At 41.1% G+C, this 19,161-nt stretch overlaps 2 protein-coding genes across 2 annotated transcripts; both read left to right on the forward strand.

Annotated features, from left to right (window-relative positions):
- Window positions 1–1,858: 1,858 nt before the first annotated feature.
- On the forward strand, window positions 1,859–6,282 carry LOC115740010 (multicopper oxidase LPR1). Its single transcript, XM_030673348.2, has 4 exons — window positions 1,859–2,216; window positions 3,439–4,896; window positions 5,948–6,049; window positions 6,207–6,282. The coding sequence occupies exons 1-3, from the start codon at window positions 1,998–2,000 to the stop codon at window positions 5,999–6,001; spliced, it is 1,731 nt and encodes a 576-aa protein (XP_030529208.1). The 5' UTR covers window positions 1,859–1,997; the 3' UTR covers window positions 6,002–6,049; window positions 6,207–6,282.
- A 2,137-nt stretch (window positions 6,283–8,419) lies between these two features.
- LOC115740011 (uncharacterized lipoprotein syc1174_c-like) lies at window positions 8,420–13,610 on the forward strand. Its single transcript, XM_030673349.2, has 10 exons — window positions 8,420–8,570; window positions 8,964–9,181; window positions 9,273–9,407; window positions 10,285–10,401; window positions 10,493–10,621; window positions 11,184–11,360; window positions 11,531–11,671; window positions 12,370–12,552; window positions 12,719–12,790; window positions 13,278–13,610. The coding sequence occupies exons 2-10, from the start codon at window positions 9,062–9,064 to the stop codon at window positions 13,437–13,439; spliced, it is 1,236 nt and encodes a 411-aa protein (XP_030529209.1). The 5' UTR covers window positions 8,420–8,570; window positions 8,964–9,061; the 3' UTR covers window positions 13,440–13,610.
- The last annotated feature ends 5,551 nt before the right edge of the window (window positions 13,611–19,161 follow it).

A 19,161-nucleotide genomic window follows, 5' to 3' on the forward strand; every position in this document is an offset into this window, starting at 1 on the left:
CGACCAAAATTACTTCAACCCCAGTTATGCAAGATAATCGGCTTGGGCTATTCAAGTGAACTACTCTTTAGTTTCTTTTTCTTTGATTATTAAGATGTTTAGGTTTGCTCGTTTTATCGACGGCAAGACGACTTTGACTTATGACGAGAATCGCCTTGAGTTTGAATTATTGCCTTATTAGGACCAATCCCAAAATAATTAAGACTAAGCAAAGTGGTCGACCTAGAGAAGGACAATATGTATATTTACAGAAAGATCACCAGTTTATTTCTTCGGTGCTTTAGTCTTCGTCAAAAGAGAAGGTCATATGAAGATTACAAAGAAAGATGCTTTTAGGTGTGGGGTTCGGCGCTTCTGATGGGGGCAAGCTTGTGACCAATCCATTCCCTAAGCCTAACCCCTCACCCAGTATCCTAAACAACTTGGGGACGAAGGACAAGGAATGTTCTAAACGAACTTTTCCATTCGTTTTAAGAACTAGGAAAGTTTCAAGGCCATTGTTTGGCACACCAACGTTGTAAAAAAACCATTACAACAAGCGAGAGTCAAACGCTAGCACTTCTACAATTCTTAATTTTGGTAACCGCATTCATTTCATTAGTAGATGAGAGTTTTCATTTCTATGACCCCTTGCGAAAGAAAAGAAGTATTTTACACTGATGCTGTACCTTACATAAATCCAAACTCAAATGGGTGTTCCGAGAACAAGATCGAATATGTATAAATTTGATGGCGAGGTCGAAAATGTTTCATGCACATAATTTACACTAAAGGTGATCTACTTCAAAGTGGGTCGATTCCCACTCTAGAACCTGAAATTGGACCACATAGGGTCATTCCCACTTTGTGGAATTAGGTATTGGCTCTCCTTGTCTTGGAACTGGTGATTTCTTCTTCTTTTTATAGTTTCTTCTATTCCTTATAAGTGAGAGTTTCCCAATACTAAAAGAAAAATAAATAAATTACTAATTCGTGTTTGCTTCAAAATAATAAATAAGAAAATTAAGAAATCTTGGCGGGTCTTGTCCGAGTGGTCTAGTCGGTCCGGCTCCTTATGCGAAAGCGAGAACCAGATTGGTCCTCCCGAGAACCACCCAAAACCAGCTGGTTCGATCCGATTCCCGTATGGGATCAGCATCGATGCACACCCCTAATTTACACATATTGGTCCATCCTCAGTCATTTAGCCTAACTCAATCAAGGTTCTCTTTGTCCTTCGGTGGGAATCCCTTTTTCCAGGCTGTTCAGTATGGTTCGAGTCTCACCTACCCACTTTTCACTCCTTCGCAAATAAAGGAAGAGGATACTAAGCAAGTATTAAAATTGGACCCAGTAAAGCTTATTTAGTCAATCACGGATATGTTTAAAAGCAAACCAACTAAGCATCAATGGGCTCAGTACTTCAAAACTGAGCTAAAGTCTGTTGAAAAGTCGAACGATGACGTCCCTCTCTTTGATTGTTCATAGCCACGTTCCTTTACGATATCATCATAATATCAATTCATTCAATTTCATCCCCAAAAAAAAAAAAAAAAAGAAGGTCTCGTTCAATGCTCGAATCGACCGAACAAAGTCGCTAGAAACGAGAATCTCAATAAAGTTTAGAGTTACACGCGATAACGCTTCCGGTCCCCTAGATCTGATTCACGGCTCTGTCGTCCTTCCTAGTCATGTAACTCCCCAATTCGCAGCAGACAACCAACAAACAGAACACGACAGCAACACTCGAAACCAAGGAAGAAAGGGAAAAAAGACCAAAGACAAGGGTTTTGCACATGTAATACTTAATAAACAAGATCAGGATCAATGCACACGCTCAACGAGTTCTCTTACGGAGACAACAAAGCGTAAGCCAGAAATGAGAAGCACTCCTTCCATTTTCACCATCATAAGAAGCTGATCTCCCCCTAGAAAAACACTAAAGATTACCAACTTTTCTCACCACTTTTTCCTCTCTCTCTCTCTCTCTCTCTCTCTCTCTCGCTGGGTGCATCTGCATGATGCTGGAAACGGTCGATCCAGGGAAGAGGACAGTGCTTGTCGTGCTGCTCATCATGGTGAGCAGTGCCTGGGCAGAGGACAGGCTCATAAACCCATCGAAGCTGGAGATGTTCGTGGACAAGCTTCCTGACATGCCCAAGGTCCAAGGTTTCGACGTTGTGGGCGGTGTTCCTCGGCCCAAATCTCTGAACATTGGCATGTACGAGATCCGCTGGGTAAGAAAGTACACACCCTTTTACTTCATCTTCTTCCCGGCATCTCTCTGCAACTCTCTCCCTCTCTCTCTCTCTCTGAAACTCTCTCCGTCTCTTGGGTGTTAGACCATGTTCTTCTTGGGTTTCCTCTGATTCATCATCATATTATATGTCGGCATTCCATGGTTCGTAGAGTTGCGGGCTTGCCCTTCGCAGAGCAATCTCGTTCTTCTCCATTGGGAACTCATGGTGCAACACTGCAACTCGTTCCGTTCACGTATTTTGACGCTCATTAAATGATAAACAGCGATTATTTTCGGTGGATTCCAGTTCTTTCTTTCTTTTCTTTTCTCTTTTTTCAGTCGGAAGGATTCCAGTTCATTTGGGTCAATCTGCAAGAAATTCCATTTCCGATCTAAACAAGGAAAAGAAACAAAGACACGCAATCGGAAATTGATTTCTCAAGCTAGGCTTGTGAGTTTGGTCTATGAACTCAACCTTGCATTGCTAGCAAAATCCAAGTGCGCTTCACGTGAAAGACCGACTCTTTTCCATTTTTTTCCCCTTTTTTATCTTTATTCTTGGGGGTCAGCAAATAAAGAATTTCATTTTACTATGGTTGGTGAAACATTCCTTTTAGTATGTGCCCATAATTGTTCCCCATCTCGATTTCTTTAAGCAAAGATAAGATTAGGACATGCCTTTGGATTAAAGACGCAATCATAAATTAACTCAACTCATTTTACAATTCGTTGGATGAGAGGGGAATAGATCATGCACCAATCTTTGTTATCTAACGCGACGAGATTCGCCGAATTTTTCATAGAACGAAGCGTGATTCCAAAAAGAACTGTGATTAACCCGAAGCAATTGGTTCGGGTTTGATTGGTCATTAACATGAATCAAATATTTAATCAAAATGAAAATCATTCTTTCTGACTTCTGGTCTTTAATTAATCATGGTTTGTGCCCCCTTTTCTAGACATCTCCACCTCCACTCTTCTAGTCGATACTTTTTTTAGCAACTAGAATTTAATATTGCGAAATACGATTGGACTAGGTTAATGTGAATTGGATTAATTAATGGGTTAGAAGCTTTTTGGGAGAATTAATTATTAATGATTTCGTGACAAACCTCAATGGCATGTTACAAGGACAATAATTTATGTAGTTGGGTGCTCATGTTGACCATTATGTTGTCCGTCGTTTTGTTATGCAAAGTTTCTGCTTTTGCTTTTCTCAGAAATTCCACAGGGACCTCCCCCCGACCCCGGTGTTCGCCTTCGGCACGTCCCAGACCACCGCCACTGTTCCCGGTCCCACCATCGAGGCCCTCCACGGCGTCGGCACTTACGTGACGTGGCAAAATTACCTCCCTTCGAAGCACATCCTCCCGTGGGACCCGACCATCCCGACCGCGGTGCCCCGCACCAGGAGGGGCATCCCCACCGTGGTTCACCTCCATGGCGGGATCCACGAGCCCAAAAGCGACGGACACTCGCACTCGTGGTTCACCGCCGGGTTCCGAGAGTGGGGGCCCACTTGGACCAAGAAAAAATATCACTACAACAATAACCAACATCCCGGGAACATGTGGTATCATGATCATGCCATGGGGTTGACCCGAGTCAACCTATTGGCCGGCTTGATTGGGGCCTATGTCCTCCGCCACCCCGAAGTGGAGTCCCCACTCGAGCTCCCCGCCAGCAGCGAGTTCGATCGCCCGTTGGTTGTGTTCGATCGGAGCTTCTGCGTGGACGGCTCCATATACATGAATTCTACCGGAAACAACCCTTCCATCCACCCTCAGTGGCAGCCGGAGTATTTTGGCGACGCGATCATAGTGAACGGCAAGGCGTGGCCTTACATGGTGGTACGGCGTCGAAAGTACCGATTCCGCATCATCAACGCTAGCAATGCGAGGTTCTTCAAGTTCTTTTTCACAAATGGATTGGAAATCGTCCACGTGGCGGCTGACTCGGCCTACCTCGAGGAGCCAGTGCCGGCCAACGAGACCCTTGTGGCCCCATCCGAGATCGTCGACGTGGTGGTGGACTTCTCCAAGTCGAAGTCTGACCACGCCATCCTAGCCAACGACGCGGCATACCCGTACCCGTCGGGTGATCCGGTCAATGAGGCCAACAGTAAGGTCATGAAGTTCATCATCAAGAAAGACCGGGAAACCGACGGGTCGAGGATACCCGAGAAGCTTATCAAGTACCCGGCAGCCGACCTATCCGAGGCTTCGCGCACCCGGTACATCACGATGTACGAGTACACGAGCGATGCGGACGAGCCGACGCACCTCTACCTGAATGGCAAGCCGTTCGACGACCCGGCCACGGAGACCCCGAGGGAGGGGTCGACGGAGGTGTGGAACGTGATCAACCTCACGGACGACAACCACCCGCTGCACATCCACCTGGGGCTGTTCAAGGTGGTGGATCAGACGGAGCTGGTGGACCTGGAGGAGTTCAAGGGCTGCATGATGAAATGGTACGACGCGGAGAGGTGCCACGTGGGGGAGCACGCACGTGGCCAGAAGCTAGGGGTGCGCCCTCACGAGAAGGGGTGGAAGAACGTGTACAAGATGACTCCCGGGTACGTGACGACGATAGTGGTCCGATTTTCCTACATCCACTCCAATTCGCCGTACCCGTTCGACGCCACGGCGGAGCCCGGCTACGTCTACCATTGCCATGTAAGTACAGCAAACTACATATATAGCATTCGTTCATGTTTTTTTCCTCATCATTTGTTTCTTTTTCTCATATATTTCAAAATTATCCTAATTGAGAATTTTGCAATACTACTCGTCAAGAACTCTCACTTTAGTCTAAGATTTGCTTTCACAAAAGCTGAAAAATAAAAGAACAAAATCCGACATCGAGAACAAAAGCAGAGGTCAATCGTTCCTGAATCGGAACGTTGGGTTCTGCTAGCTCTGCTTCAAAGGCGAGACTTGCTACAATTAGCTTAAGCTCCGTTCATTTTATGGAAAATGAATTATTCGAAAAATTGATTTTTCAAAAATGATGACTTATATTAGTCGAAGTAATTAGTTAATAAGAAATATTTTCCTCATGGACCATAATTTATGTTTCAATATTTCGTGGACAACGAGATTTTTTTTTTCTGCTCATTTATTGTTGTGAACAATATCAGCAATCATTTTCTTGAAAAATATTCTTAAATTATTTATTTTTCGCGAAAGTATTTGGTGAATATTATTGAAATGCGGGTCGGATCCCACCCCGGGTGGGGTGGGGTGGCAAAGTTAATGCCTTGTGTCACGGGGTGTACCCAATTGCGAATCTGACACGACGATTGAATGCGAAGCTTTTTCCGGATCCTCTTACATTCTGCATAGACTTTCGATTCAGACTGATGTGTCCTGTCCAGTTCCGTAAAATTGAATAGGCCGAACACTAACTATTTGAAAAAAACGTTACCATAAAAATGACCGTTTGAAAGTAATTAATCGTTTGATTAAAAAAATAATTAATCTATAAAATATATTTTTATTATAAAAAATTATATTGAAATATTTTCATGGATGCCGTACATATTTTTTGTTTACTCATTTTTCATAAGTGATGCAAGTAATCGTTTTTTTACGGAAATATTCTTTGGATCGTATATTTTTTCGCGGAACGATCGAACCGGTTACGGGCTTTTCGCCGAACAAGAATGGGCCTTATTGTTTTGGGCCGTGATGCTGTGGTGTAACAACAAGTGGTTGAAATGGGCAGATCTTGGATCACGAGGACAACGTAATGATGAGGCCTCTGAAGTTCATCAAATGAAGAGAAAGGCCCACCGCGTGTTGCTCACAAGAGGCCCAGAACAAGGTCAGCTCTAAACCAGAAACCCTAGCTTAGTACTCCCTCTCGAGAATTCATTTCTCTGTATTATGATTATTTCTGAGGTGATATTTTCTCTCTCTCTTTCTTTTTCTTCGCAATTTTCGAAAGGAGAAATTGACTGACGTGTATTCTATTTGCAGGATCAAATTCTAGGTGACGTGTATGGATGGAGAACATATGCACGGATCATCTCCAAGTGAATAGGTAAAAATAAAAAAAAAGTTGGGAAAATTTGTCTCGCATACGAGATTTTTATGTTGTTTATACACATGCAGTCTCCCTCCACTGATAGCTTGAGATTTTTGCGCCGGACATTGTAATATGGTACCGGAGCTGGGTTTTGTCCCGGTTTATTTGCGTGCGCGGTCTCATGTTGGTAAAATTCCACGTGGTGTCGCTATGTCGTCTTGCGCGTGAGATACGGTGTTAAAAGCATGCTTACATGGCACGTTTTTTGAAATTTACATGATCTTTATATACATGTAACATCATTTTATCTATTGGCTGAAAAGTTTTTAGGTTTGATATTCTAACGGGGTGAAATGGATGCAAGAGATGCTATTATATGTATTTTTTTTTTCTTTTTTGGGTTGTGGAAGTCGGAATATACGAAGAGAAAAAAGAGATATTTACTGAACCGTGAAAAAGAAAAACGAATGTAAGACTGTGTAAACCGTGAAAAATGGAAATAGTTACTAAAGGAGATCGTGAACATAGATTAGATCGGAGAATGTTTATTTCGTAATAATTTGTCAAGGCTAATGCTCTATTTATTTCGTAATAAATTAATAAATTTTTTTAAAAAATTCTTATAAATAATAGCTCGTATCGCTGATAGTAATGAAAAAACAAAAAATATTTTCATCACGAAAAATTACAAATTAAGGCATGAAGTGCTATCATTTTTATCGAAAGAGGATTCAAAGTGGACCTTATTTAAAAAAGGCATGAAGTGGCCATACCAATCTCAAAGAAAGATCTAACCTTGTCAGCGGCCAAATCGGATGGTTGATCAAGGGCTGGCCTCCTCGGCCACGAGTGAGGATTGCCTCACCTATGGTCGGAAAGGTTGTGACCCGCAACAAAGAAAAAAAAAAAAACGAAATGAGAAAAAAAGGAAAAATAAATAAAAATAATTTAAAGTCAAAATTGTTTTTGGACAAAAACGTTTTTGACATATCGGAATATTTGGCTAGCCGGCAAGGTTAGACCCTTAGGTAAAACCGCTATGGTCAATTCATGCCTTAGTTGAAAAATTTTCTTTAGTATTTAAACATAAATTGTTATCGATAATGGAAACATTTTTATTGACTAATTGATTCAAGCGATACAAGCGATCATTTAATAAAAATATATTCAAATCGATTCATTTTTCGCGAAAATAACGTACCCTAAGTTACAAAATCATGTTGAATTTTAGATGATTTTGAGACTTGATAGGTCTAACGAGAATCTTAAATCCAAATTCGACTAATTAGATTACTAAAATACCAATATCCTTTCGGAATATACTTGGTTATTAAAGTAATTAGATTTTTCCCGAAATGATAGCATCGCAATACCTTGAAATTTTGTCTCGTTTGACGATCGAGTATCTAATTATTTTTCTTTTCAATTAATTACCTTAACTATTTTCCAAATGTGTGTCAATATGAAAAAAATCGGGGAAGGAAAATGCAAACATCTTCGCATTGGAGTGCTATGAGGCCTCTTCTAACCAAATTGCGTCAATAGAGACATTGAAGGGCTAAATTGTCCAAAACCACGCATTTCTCATTTAGTATTTTGGGGTTTACGTAACTTTTTTTTTTTTTCATCAAAGGTTTGAGGTTTATGCTTTTTATTGTTGTTGTTTTCGGGGAAAAATGACATAAATGGGTTTTGAACTTGGCTTAACGGTTAATGTGGTATCTGAATTTTTAATTTATTCAATGTGGTCCATGAATTTTAACCCGATATGCAATGTGATTCATGAACTATTAATTTGTTTCGGGACCGTATGAAAATATTCGATGATGTCCATGATCTCGAATTAATTGAAAAATAATAGTGAACAATTTCATATAGTACACGGACTACATTAATCATGTACCAAAAGTACAGGTGAACAAATTAAAAGTTCATAAACTATATCGCACATTTAGCTGAAGTTTAGGAATTATATCAAATAAGTTAAAAATCTATGACCATATTATATAAATGAGCCAAAGTTTAGAAAATATTTTTGGCATTATGTCTTGTTTTTGGTAAGTGATTTGGGGTTTATGTATAAACGAGAGGATAAAGCGCGATATTTCAACCGGCGAAAATTTAGAACGGAGGAAGTGTAAGTCCAAGCCCTCCGTTGTTCCTCGACGGCAAGAGTGGAGAGTGGGAGGAGAAGGCACGTTCACTCCATTGTTCTCTCCCTCGTGAGCTCGAATGGAACGCAACGTACATCGTGGTCCGACCGCTTTTGTCCGTCGTCTCTCTGGTCTTACAGAACAAGCGAAGCACTAACCAAGCTAAGGTCTCTTTCTCTCTCGCTCTCTCTCTGCGTGGTTTTATCTTTTGTCTGCTATTCCTACCAGAAAATAGAATCGCTGGGGAAAATGTTGCAACTACGAAACTGGGTTTGCTGTAGATGTTCATTTCGGCGCAATTTCGGTGAACTTGTGCAAAATTAGCTCATATAGATGAAATGGAGATGGCGATTGCTCTTGTTCTGATTCTTTTGTTTTTTTTTCTTTTTTTTCAGACTAGTTTGTTTCTTCTTTGATTCTGTGATGGCGTATGGCTGCAATGTCTTGTTAAGCAGCCGCTAGATTGGCAAAGGAATTATTTTTTTATTTTTTATTTTAGTTTCGTTTGTTTATCTTAGGACAACTCCTTTGCCAAAACTAATCCTGTTCATCTTTATTAGGATATTGGTTAAAAGGTTACTCCAAGCGAAGGTATCAGCTTCCTTACTCTAAGGAGCAATAGAGAAAGCCACGCAGAGCAATTTGAGCTGTGGAAGAAATGGCAGTGCAGCTTAGCTGGCCATTTCCTTCAATAAGCGGCAGTGGCAGTTTCACAACCAATTCCCGGCTATCTACGACAAAGCCAGGCAAATTCTGCATGGCTTCATACCATCCATCAGTTAAATGGGCTAAATTTGGTGTTCTTATTGCGATTTTCTTGATTCTTTGAGGCTGTAGATTGTTTAACGTGAGGTACCGGTACTGTGCAGTGGAAGAGAGATTATACAAGTGTAATGATAGTGCCCACTGGGGTTGGTGCGTCCATCGGAGGATATGCCGGCGATGCTTTGCCTGTTGCCCGCACTCTCTCTTCGGTGGTCGATTGCCTCATCTCTCACCCCAATGTACAGCTCATTTTTTTCCTTCTCTATCATATGTTTCTTATTGATGGTATAATTGTATACTGGAGTGTGTGAATGGTTCTCATGGGTGCGCATGGTGATGCTCTGCATTCATGGTAGCTTTATCTTTGCTTTAGTTTACTTCTTTGTTGCATAAATGTAGATCGATCAGGAACACTAATTGATTAAGAAGAATGCTGCAGAATTGCCAAGATGAAATTCTTGTGTGCCTGGTTGTATTCTGGTGGATATGAATGGAGGCTTATGAAATTGTCAGAAGCAACTTAAGTCATGCATCTGTTTTAAATTTCTGCTTTCAAGTTCCCTTGGAATGGCCAAGGAGTTAAACTGAAGTTTGTGATCTTGCTAAGACAATGAGACTCATTTTTTTCCCCTTAGAGGGTAGCTCAGTCCACTATGATCATGAGTGCATCTCCGTCATTTGCAACTTGGAACTACTCTGGGATCTACTTGCCTTATTACAACCATAGTGTGGATCAACCAATGTGTTTAAGTGGTTTGACTATTTTGTGTATTAGATGCAGCTGAATCAAAGATAAACTTGTAGTGTATGGTAGCATGCACCTATTGTATGACTGGAGTCTGGGCACAAAGAAAGAAAAGCAGGGAAATTTAAAGAAAAGAAATAAAGGAAGGAATTATATATTTTTGGTAATGTGTGTCCTCTACTTGATGTCCAGGGAGAATTTTGAACTGCAATCCTGGATCCACTGGTTATTGTCAGATAAATGAATATTATTACAGATGAACAATCTGGTGGCACAGTTCATGGGTGCTTATATATGTTGGTTGCATGTTTATTTTGTGACTCTGCAATGATCACATATGCCGATGCATAATACAACTTGTAGTTCAACAGGTTCTTAATGCAGCAATGCTCTACTGGCCAATGCCTAATGTGTTATATGTTGAAGGCCATGCTCTTGATCGGTTTGCAGAAGGCTTATGGGCACTGCAGCCTGTTCACCAAAATAAGGTTGTACTGTGCGCTTCATTTGTCTTTAGAGCATCAACCATCTTCTGTGTACTTCATGAACTGAATACATGGGACTCGTGACACACCAAAGGTTGGTCTTGTTCTTGATGCTGCAATAGAAGAAGAGGTCCGAGTTCGTCATTTACAAGTCGCTGATGCGACAAGAGCTTCCCTTGGTTTGCCTGTTCTGGAATATATTGTCACGGATACTGCACTAGAGGTCCGATACTTTACTTTCTCTGACATCGCGGTGCTGGTTTATTGTTCTAATTTCGTTTGACCTTTATATGTTCACTTTCCCCTCCCTTTTAAGATTCTTTTTCTTAGGGCACTCATTTAGCTTAATATGTTATAGTGCATTTATATTTAAGACTATTTTTATAGGTAATATAGGATATTTCTAACTCACTAAAGATGAAAAATTTTGGTAACTTTACACATCACAAGACATTGGAACATGTGAACCTTGCTTCTTCTTTTTCCCATTAACTATAGCTTTATCAAATGCCCTAAGAGCACTGTTTAACAAAACCCCTTTTTTTGAATGTGCGTCGATGACACATTTGCTCTCACTGATCAGTAATTATATTTTGGTTTGAAAGCTCGCTATACTTTAACGTTAATTTGTGTCCCTTTATTGCAGAGTGTTTCTTGCCCACTCTCCTTAAATTGCTTTCGTGTGGCTTCATTTATGGTTTGAAGCATTATAAACCTTTTTGTAATAAATACGAATTCTCATGAATTTTGAGACTCGAATTAATTTTCATAAATTGTATTTTCAGGTGGAGAAGTGGATCGATCCTGAGAATGGCCATTCTACTGGGAGGATAAAGCATCCTGGTGCACTATTGAGAGCTGTACAAACTTTAGTTAGCAGAGCAAAGGTAAATGCTGTTGCTGTTGTGGGACGCTTCCCGGATGATGATTTGGATGATGCGGATGATTATCGACAAGGAGTGGTATGAATATCGTTGGATTTGGATTCCTTATTCCCCATCTAATAAGTAGTACTTGCCAATCAGAGCTCTATGAGAAAGCCAACTTCATCTATAGATTGTTCGTGTATGGAAATGAACTCCTTCTTAGCTTTGCGGGATACTTTTCCTCATCAGTTGATTACTCTGTTCAGGGAATAGATGATATAGCAGGAGTTGAGGCACTCATAAGTCATTTAGTGGTAAAGGAGTTTCAGATACCATGTGCGCATGCTCCTGCTATGTCACCTCTGCCCCTGAGCCTCTCTCTCTCCCCAAAATCGGCTGCAGAGGAGGTTAGTGCTTCTATGGAAACCATCTTTCTCTATCTGGTGGTGTGTATCTGTGTGTGTGTATGGTAGTTGGTGCGGGCAGGTCAGTGGCTGTGTACCCTGTCATGCACGCGCATATGATATTACTCCACCTTATATGCCCGTTGGAAATATTGTGAATAATCAATTTCCTATGGACAAGCCAGAATATCTTAGTAGTGAAGTAAACAGCTTTTACAGTGCTGCCTCAGTGGATGTTTTAAATATGGCACGAGATCCACTGCAATAGAGCATGTCTATAAAGAATCCAAATTAGTCTGATGTGTTGATAGTGAAAATTCTCTTATCAACTTATTTCCCCACTTATCAATGTTTCATGCTAGCATTCTAACTTATTGTTGGTTCTAGCTTGATATAAAGGTTGAAATACTTCTCAGTGCTTTTGTCGATTTCTATATTTACATAGAACTTTCAAAATGCTATGTTGCTTCGATGTTTTGTTACACTCTACAAGTTATGATCTTACTTTAGTTTGAATGAGTAGCTTCTGGAGACCATAGTGGTCTTGGGCTGCAACTATATGGAACACTCGAGACTTTTTCTGAACAAATATGGAATTTTGTGCATTTTCAATTGCTCATGCTTGTGTGATTCTTTGTGCTTAATGTGAGTCTTAATTCATATTTTTTTCTTTTCTGAGTCATAATGTGTGGGCCTTGTAGATAGGATATACATTCCTTCCCTGCGTGCTTGCTGGGCTAAGCAACGCACCTCAGTACTTGGTCGACGAATCGGAGTTTATGGAGAAAAGGTGCATATTAGGCAGTGATGTTGATAGTGTTGTTCTTCCTATGGATGCTTGTGGAGGTGATGGTGCTCTTGCTTTCGCAACAAGGAAAAAGAAGGTAATTGTACAAATGCAATACTGCTTTCTACTAAAATTCTTTCTCTGAAGTTTTGTTAACAGAAAAGACTTGATGGCATTACTCAAAAGGAAAAAGCAACCAGGTTGCCTTGAATATAGCCAAAAGAAGTGTTATTCAACATTTTCCTCTCTTTTACTTATTTCAGCCGCTGATAATTGTTGTGGAGGAGAATGAAACAGTTCTCAATGACACACCTGACAAGCTACAGATTGAAGCGGTATGAAACCGAAGCCTAGCTCATTCTCTTCTTCCATAATCTTTTGTGTTGAGATCCAATGAAACTTTGGGAGAAAAGTTTGATGCCAGTAGGATTGTCAACAGCCTTATTCTTCTCGTTTCCCAAGAGATGCAATAACTGGATTAAAAGCTTCACAAACACACAGTTATGCCTTTCAATGAGGGCTTCCTTAGTTAGGACTAAGTGGTAGTTTTGAGACCGAGTAATATCAATAAAATCGTATTTCTATTGCTTTAATTATAAGGAATACTGAGTCTGGGGCATCCGACCCTTATCTGTTTGCTGAAAATTTTATGTAAAGCTGGTGGAAACAGTTGATCCATGAATTCTCAATATCTAAAACTCTATGCAATGATAAGAATCTGAAACAAAGAAAAACGGAAACTCTATGCAATATGCTCTCTTCACGTCTTATGATAATCTGTTACCGCTGAAAAGCATGAAACAATATCTATTGTCTGTACAGGTAAAGGTTTCTAATTACTGGGAAGCAATAGGTGTTATCGCAGCTCATAGGGCCGGTGTGCTCCCAGATGCTTTAAGAAGGAACAGGATAGGCAACATCTGCAGCGTTTCAGTTGCACCTCATAATGGTAGTGTAGTTGCTCATTTTGCCTCTTCTGCTTGATCTGATGTAGAGGCGCCTCATTCAAAATACATCGTTATGGCAAGTGTCATGTAGAGGACTCATTTGCGATATCAAGTACTTTAGATTGACCGATGTCTTCTTTTTTATCTTTTCACCTCGGTGTTACGAGTGTTGTACCTAATTAGAAATAGGACCGACGCTTTCGTGGTTTGCTATCGCGGTTGATCTACTCTCTCTCTCTCTCTCTCTCTCTCTCTCCCTGTGGGTCACTAAGCTGGCCGACATACTTGCTCTGAAACATGCCTTAGGTGTTTGATGGGACACCAAACAGATGGTCAAGACATACGAACGTACTACGGTGGTAATGGTCCTCACATCCTCCCTTGAATACCTCATGGACTTGTTTCCATCGATTAATTGGGTGTTGTACGTAGCTATCGTTCACTGTCCGGAAAACTCTGTATTATGCCAATTTCTGACTTTTGAGGACTGCTATGCATTACCTACAAGTTGTGTGGCCTTGCCGAATGGCGCTCGCCAAGGATTTCCCAGAGGACTCGGACTCCACCAGAGGTCACTCGGCGGTCCTCCACAAGCTTAGGTACTTCCACAGGTAGCTGTCTTTATTGAATCTGAGTGTTGCTAGCTGCGAAAAATACAGCGCCCCGAACAGGACACGTCTGATCGAGTCACGGGGCACACGTGGCTCGTGCTGGCTTCCCTTGCTCGGGCTAGTGTTCCATCTTTGCAATGTGCACAAAAGGAAGATCATGAAACTTTGCCTTTCTACCATGTGTTACAGTGCAAAATTCCGGAAGCTGAAGTTACAGCAACTCCAAAGCTTTTGCTTCGGCGAACCTTTCGTATGCAATATCCACCTTTTGGACATCAAGAGTCTTCCCAATTTTTTCCACTGCTTTCACAGAACGTCAAAAAGGCGAAAAAGGAAGATGAAAGAGACAATTTTCTGCATGTCGCTTTCTGACCGGACGATCATTGTAGTACCACAACCAACGACAGGATCAAACCTTGACGACTTCTTTTCTAGTCCTTTCCAACCTTTCATGATTGGAACATCATTCGTCAAAATCACCCTTCGCATTCACGAGTTGGTTCTTGGTGGTGGTCTCTGTTGATTTATTCGTTCATTTTCCCCTTTTTTTTGTTGGTCGAAGTTTTCATTCACTCGTAGCTTTCTTAATATCAGCTGATGATCACTGTCACAACACATGGCTTGCTTGCTTTCTCCCACTTCCAAGGCAGGCTTTTTCCTGGAGAGCCTGGGGACAATGGATACATCTTTGACTTCACCAAGGATTTGAAAAAGAAAAAATCAAAAAAATTATTCAACAAGTATAAAAGACGTCTACATTAGCTCTGGCAGTGTCCGTAGAATGGTAGGAATTGGCCGGATAGACTGAATTGATACAAATGCGAAAAAGTATAGGAATATAATCAAATTAAAAGGTTAATGACTAAATTGATGCATATACAATAGGTTTAGAACTTTTTTTTTTTTGGGTGCTTTTTTCCCTGTTTGAAACATAGTGACTTTAAAGCTTGGCTAGTACAATCTCGTTGTCACTGCTATTTCCGAGACTGACAGTGAGTCCCAACCAATTTTGAGAACTAGGGCATATTTCTCGTATCCGTCGAAATAATGAAGGAGCACGATCCTGATGCATGTTTTTCTTAACCACACAGATTAGATAGCCCTAGACATCAATATTTGCCTCAAAATCCACGCATGAGCTATAAATGACGCACTGTGATCGGCTATTATGAAGTCGTAAGCTAACACACGAGAGCGAAATGTTGTGAATTTCATTTGTACTGGCATGTCTACGGAAGATCGCAATGCGCAGTAGGAGCTTCAGCTTCTGCAGGGGGACGAGGATTTTGTCTAAAAGGCGACTTGGAAGGTTTAGTGGTTAATTAGTGCAGATAACCATGGGCTTAGTGTAACTACTCAAATGATATTATGTCGAGCAAGAAATCTACTCTTTCGAGCGGTAGCTTCGAGTCCTTTCAGTGGCATTCCGCAAATAAATGGGTAGATTACTGAATCTCCAATGGCAAGAGAGGGAGAGTAGTATCAACATGTCGATAACAGGGCATGATTATCTGATTAGCACCATTTAATTAAGAAAAGAAAGATAGGGACAGCAATGTTGTAATTGTCTCGTCAGGTGTCTGGGACAAAGTTCCTCTCGCTCGCAAACATCACAACACAATGGGGGGGCCAACAAAACAACCAATCAAGATCGGAGCAAGTAAAAACAGATAGGACCCTTATCCATACACTCTGTTTTAAAAAATCTTATTCACCGGCGTGTTGCACACGGATAATGACAAGATAAAAAGAAAGAAAAATTCAAAATGTTGGTAAGGTTAGTTACATCCGCCATTAGGACACGGACAACTCATCCTTGTTTTGCTTTGATTGTTCCTTTTCTCATCTGAGCAGGCAAGCGATTACATCGATAGTCGGCCAACGAGCATCGATTTTCAGAGATGATCACTCTGAAATCCGACCTGAAGACAGTACTGGGACGCGTAAATGTCGAGACCTAAAGGTGTCTCTGCTCTGTGTACTGTGCTTGGCTCGCCGGGGAGTCGAAGATGAACTTGAGACGAACGGAATAGGAATACGAATCGAATCGATTGGTCTTACCCTTAGATTTTTATCCTTAGCATATGATACTATCCGATGAGACGATAATCAACAAAATCTGCTACGAAAGACTCAGCAATGAGCAGACAGATTTCCTAGTCACCATCGAATTGTTTGGTGGACGGACAAGACTTCACTTGCCAATTATAATAAGAAGAAACCAAACATGGTGGTAGGTGGTGCTTAGGTCATGGTTAATCACCAGTATTGCTTCCTTAATGTTTCCTTCCAGCTCAGACATTAGCTCATAGGTTTCCAGCGGACAGTCTTATGATTCGTACACATATCCACCGCCGAAATTCCCAGTCAACAAGAGACAACCTTAACTCATCACAGACTGTGTTCCTTTCCCAAGCAGCCAACCGCGACTGCCGCCGCTTCAACTCCCGCCTTCCACCTCCGGCAATCCCAGTCGTCGCCGCGCATCACCTCTTTTGCCCTCCAATCTCTCTCCTCCTTCTGCAGCTCTCTCTCCGACCCTAAAAGACTTCCTCGCAAAGAACCACCTGATTTCACCGATGGAGACGATGGGGGGGTGGGGCAACTCACTTTCGGGTGGGCGACACGTGGCTTGGTTTTCGGCACACGAGACGAAATCATATGATGGATGGACCTTTTTCTCTGAGCCTTCTCATCAGTTCGATGGCGATCTACCAGAAAAGCTGCCAAAGCAAAGCAGAAACGCCACGATTGGAAGAACCCTATCATGTTGGGGAAGTAAAATACATAGCAAACAGATTTGTCAACCTTGCTTTTCCCCAACTATAATCAGCTAAAATAAGCACTCACTTTGAGTTGTTGGACCCATTATAAAAAAAAAAAAAATTTACTTCGTTGGAATTCCTTTTTGACTGGGTTTTGGTGAGTAAAAGATACCAAATTCTGCATTCTAGGGTTTCATATTCAACTATATCCAAACAGACGAGGATGGTGATCTCACTTTGACGCTTAGTAGACATGTATTAATCTCTTGATTATATCTTAACTATTGATGACAAAAGTCGTTCTCTGCTGAAACATTAGCTATTTATACTAAAGAAACCCTAGGTAACACTAATAGGCCAATAACATACTAAATCAATTAGGAAATAAAGTAATACCTGTTTTAATCTTCGTTTATCTTCCAAGTTTCCTGCTTAGTCTAGCTGGCTTATGCGCGGCAAATTGCTTTGGATCAAGGCCACTTGCACGGTCCAAGTATAATCAGGAGATTGCAGGGTGCTGGACTTCCAGGTTCAAAAATAGAATAGCGTTCACAGACCCATAAAATGATAAATATGGAAGCCGCACAACCTCCACCCAGTTTAGATCGTACATTCTTGCGTTAGCATCATCAGTTTCCTAACTCGTTTAGGATAAAAAAGTCACTGTCTGTTCACTAAACACCGGGCGAATTCTATCCTCGCGGCTCGCTTTCTGAATCTGTACTCGTTCGAAAGCTCCAAAAAGCCTTCTAGCAGCTAGGTCCTGTCCCAATCATCAAAACAACATTATAATTTCTCTCTCTCTCTCTCTCTCTCTCTCTCTCTCGGCCGGGTTTTATCTTTGTTTGCTGTGAGCTTGTGCGATCCTGACCGCACTTACCATAGAGTTGACGTGGGATGTGGATAAGATTAACTTACACCCACATATCGTCGTGGTTTGGTTGAAATAATGGCAAGAACGAGACCAGAGATTTCCAAGGGAATGGACCGTAGGGCATAATTAGCTGTCAACCATTCATATTTGCTTCCTTCCATCACTGACATTATTAGCATTTTACCCTCTTTGTTTCTTTTCCTTTTGGGTGGTGTTCCCTCCATGAAAGGGTCAACTTCAGGTGGAGAGCCTTGTCACCTTTCGGTCAATCTCCATGCCCTGACACCTTCCCAAGTTGCAGCTAGCTTGGGCCTTTCATATGTTATGGATTGGTCGACCCAAAAAAAAAAATGTTATGGATTGAGATATTTGCACGGACCTCAAGCTTATCTAATGCTATGGTTCCTCCATGTATGAATAGGGATGGGAGGGGTTGAAAGGAATGAAGCGTAGGAATCATCTTCAAACTCATGCATCCCTCAAGTTCTAGAATTTTATCCGGGGGAAATTGCCCGAAAAAGTCTTAAACTTATTTCGTTTGTGCCAGTTCATTCATAAACCTATCGCTTTTATGTCGGTTTAGTACTAAACCTTTTAATTGTATTAATTGAGACCTAAATCTTTTGACGCTTTGCCAATTAATCATAAATTTTTTTACGACTTGCCAATTTAGTCCTTCTGTTTAATTTTGACTGAAAACCACTAACGTGACGATCTAGTTAGCACCGGTTGTCGTAGGTGGCACGGTCGGTGCCGACGTAGACGGTATTTCTAATTTTTTTTTTTAATAATCTGACTTTTTTCTTTCCTTATTTCCCTCCGCCGGTCACCATTCTTTTCTGAAATACAAAGATCGATCAACTCTGTCAATCACTGTTAAATGGTCTATTAGGTCTTCCTATCCACACCAGCGAATTCTTCCCTGGCTACCCGATTTGATTCGCTGTATGTTGTAGCAAAACCAACCATTATTAACGATCCACGTGATTGACTCGAGTTAATTTTCTTCTGGGACTGTCAGCTTGTACAGAAAATCCATCTTGTACTTTACGCTCATTGGCCACGTTGGGCGTTTACAAGTTGTAATTTTGTTTCGAGCACCAAACTGCTCGAGAGGAAGCGTGGGAAATGAGAATGGCTGTTAATTGTTCATTAGTGAGAAGGCAAGTACAATTCTAAAATGGTAGGTGTAAATTGTATTAGGTGACGGTAGATGCACCGCGAGTTCAAATCTCGGTTCCAGAGAATGACATTAGTTGCAACTTTACGTTATCCGAGAAGGAACCTGGCTATGGTGGTACCAATTTGGAAATTTTATTTATTTATTTATTAGTCTGATTCTATCCTATCCTATTTTACTATACAAGCTACGCTTGGTCTGATCCGAGATTAATATGTTTTAAAATGTAATTTGTTAAACAGTGTCCTTAGGCGCTCCCGTAATCTCAAATAAGTTTGCATTTTTGCATACACCGTTTTTCTCGTGTTATGTGTAATGAACTCCTTGCG

Source organism: Rhodamnia argentea, chromosome 5, assembly GCF_020921035.1.
Source record: "Rhodamnia argentea isolate NSW1041297 chromosome 5, ASM2092103v1, whole genome shotgun sequence".
Taxonomy (NCBI): Eukaryota; Viridiplantae; Streptophyta; class Magnoliopsida; order Myrtales; family Myrtaceae; genus Rhodamnia; species Rhodamnia argentea.

What these genes read in the sequence shown, in the direction of transcription:
- LOC115740010 (XM_030673348.2), top strand. Translation starts at nt 1,998, where the DNA reads ATGATGCTGGAAACGGTCGATCCAGGGAAGAGGACAGTGCTTGTCGTG. An exon ending in GCATGTACGAGATCCGCTGG is followed by an intron (nt 2,217 to 3,438) that starts GTAAGAAAGTAC and finishes TGCTTTTCTCAG; the next exon opens with AAATTCCACAGGGACCTCCC. An exon ending in GCTACGTCTACCATTGCCAT is followed by an intron (nt 4,897 to 5,947) that starts GTAAGTACAGCA and finishes TGAAATGGGCAG; the next exon opens with ATCTTGGATCACGAGGACAA.
- LOC115740011 (XM_030673349.2), top strand. Translation starts at nt 9,062, where the DNA reads ATGGCAGTGCAGCTTAGCTGGCCATTTCCTTCAATAAGCGGCAGTGGC. An exon ending in AGCCTGTTCACCAAAATAAG is followed by an intron (nt 10,402 to 10,492) that starts GTTGTACTGTGC and finishes GACACACCAAAG; the next exon opens with GTTGGTCTTGTTCTTGATGC. An exon ending in TCGCAACAAGGAAAAAGAAG is followed by an intron (nt 12,553 to 12,718) that starts GTAATTGTACAA and finishes TACTTATTTCAG; the next exon opens with CCGCTGATAATTGTTGTGGA.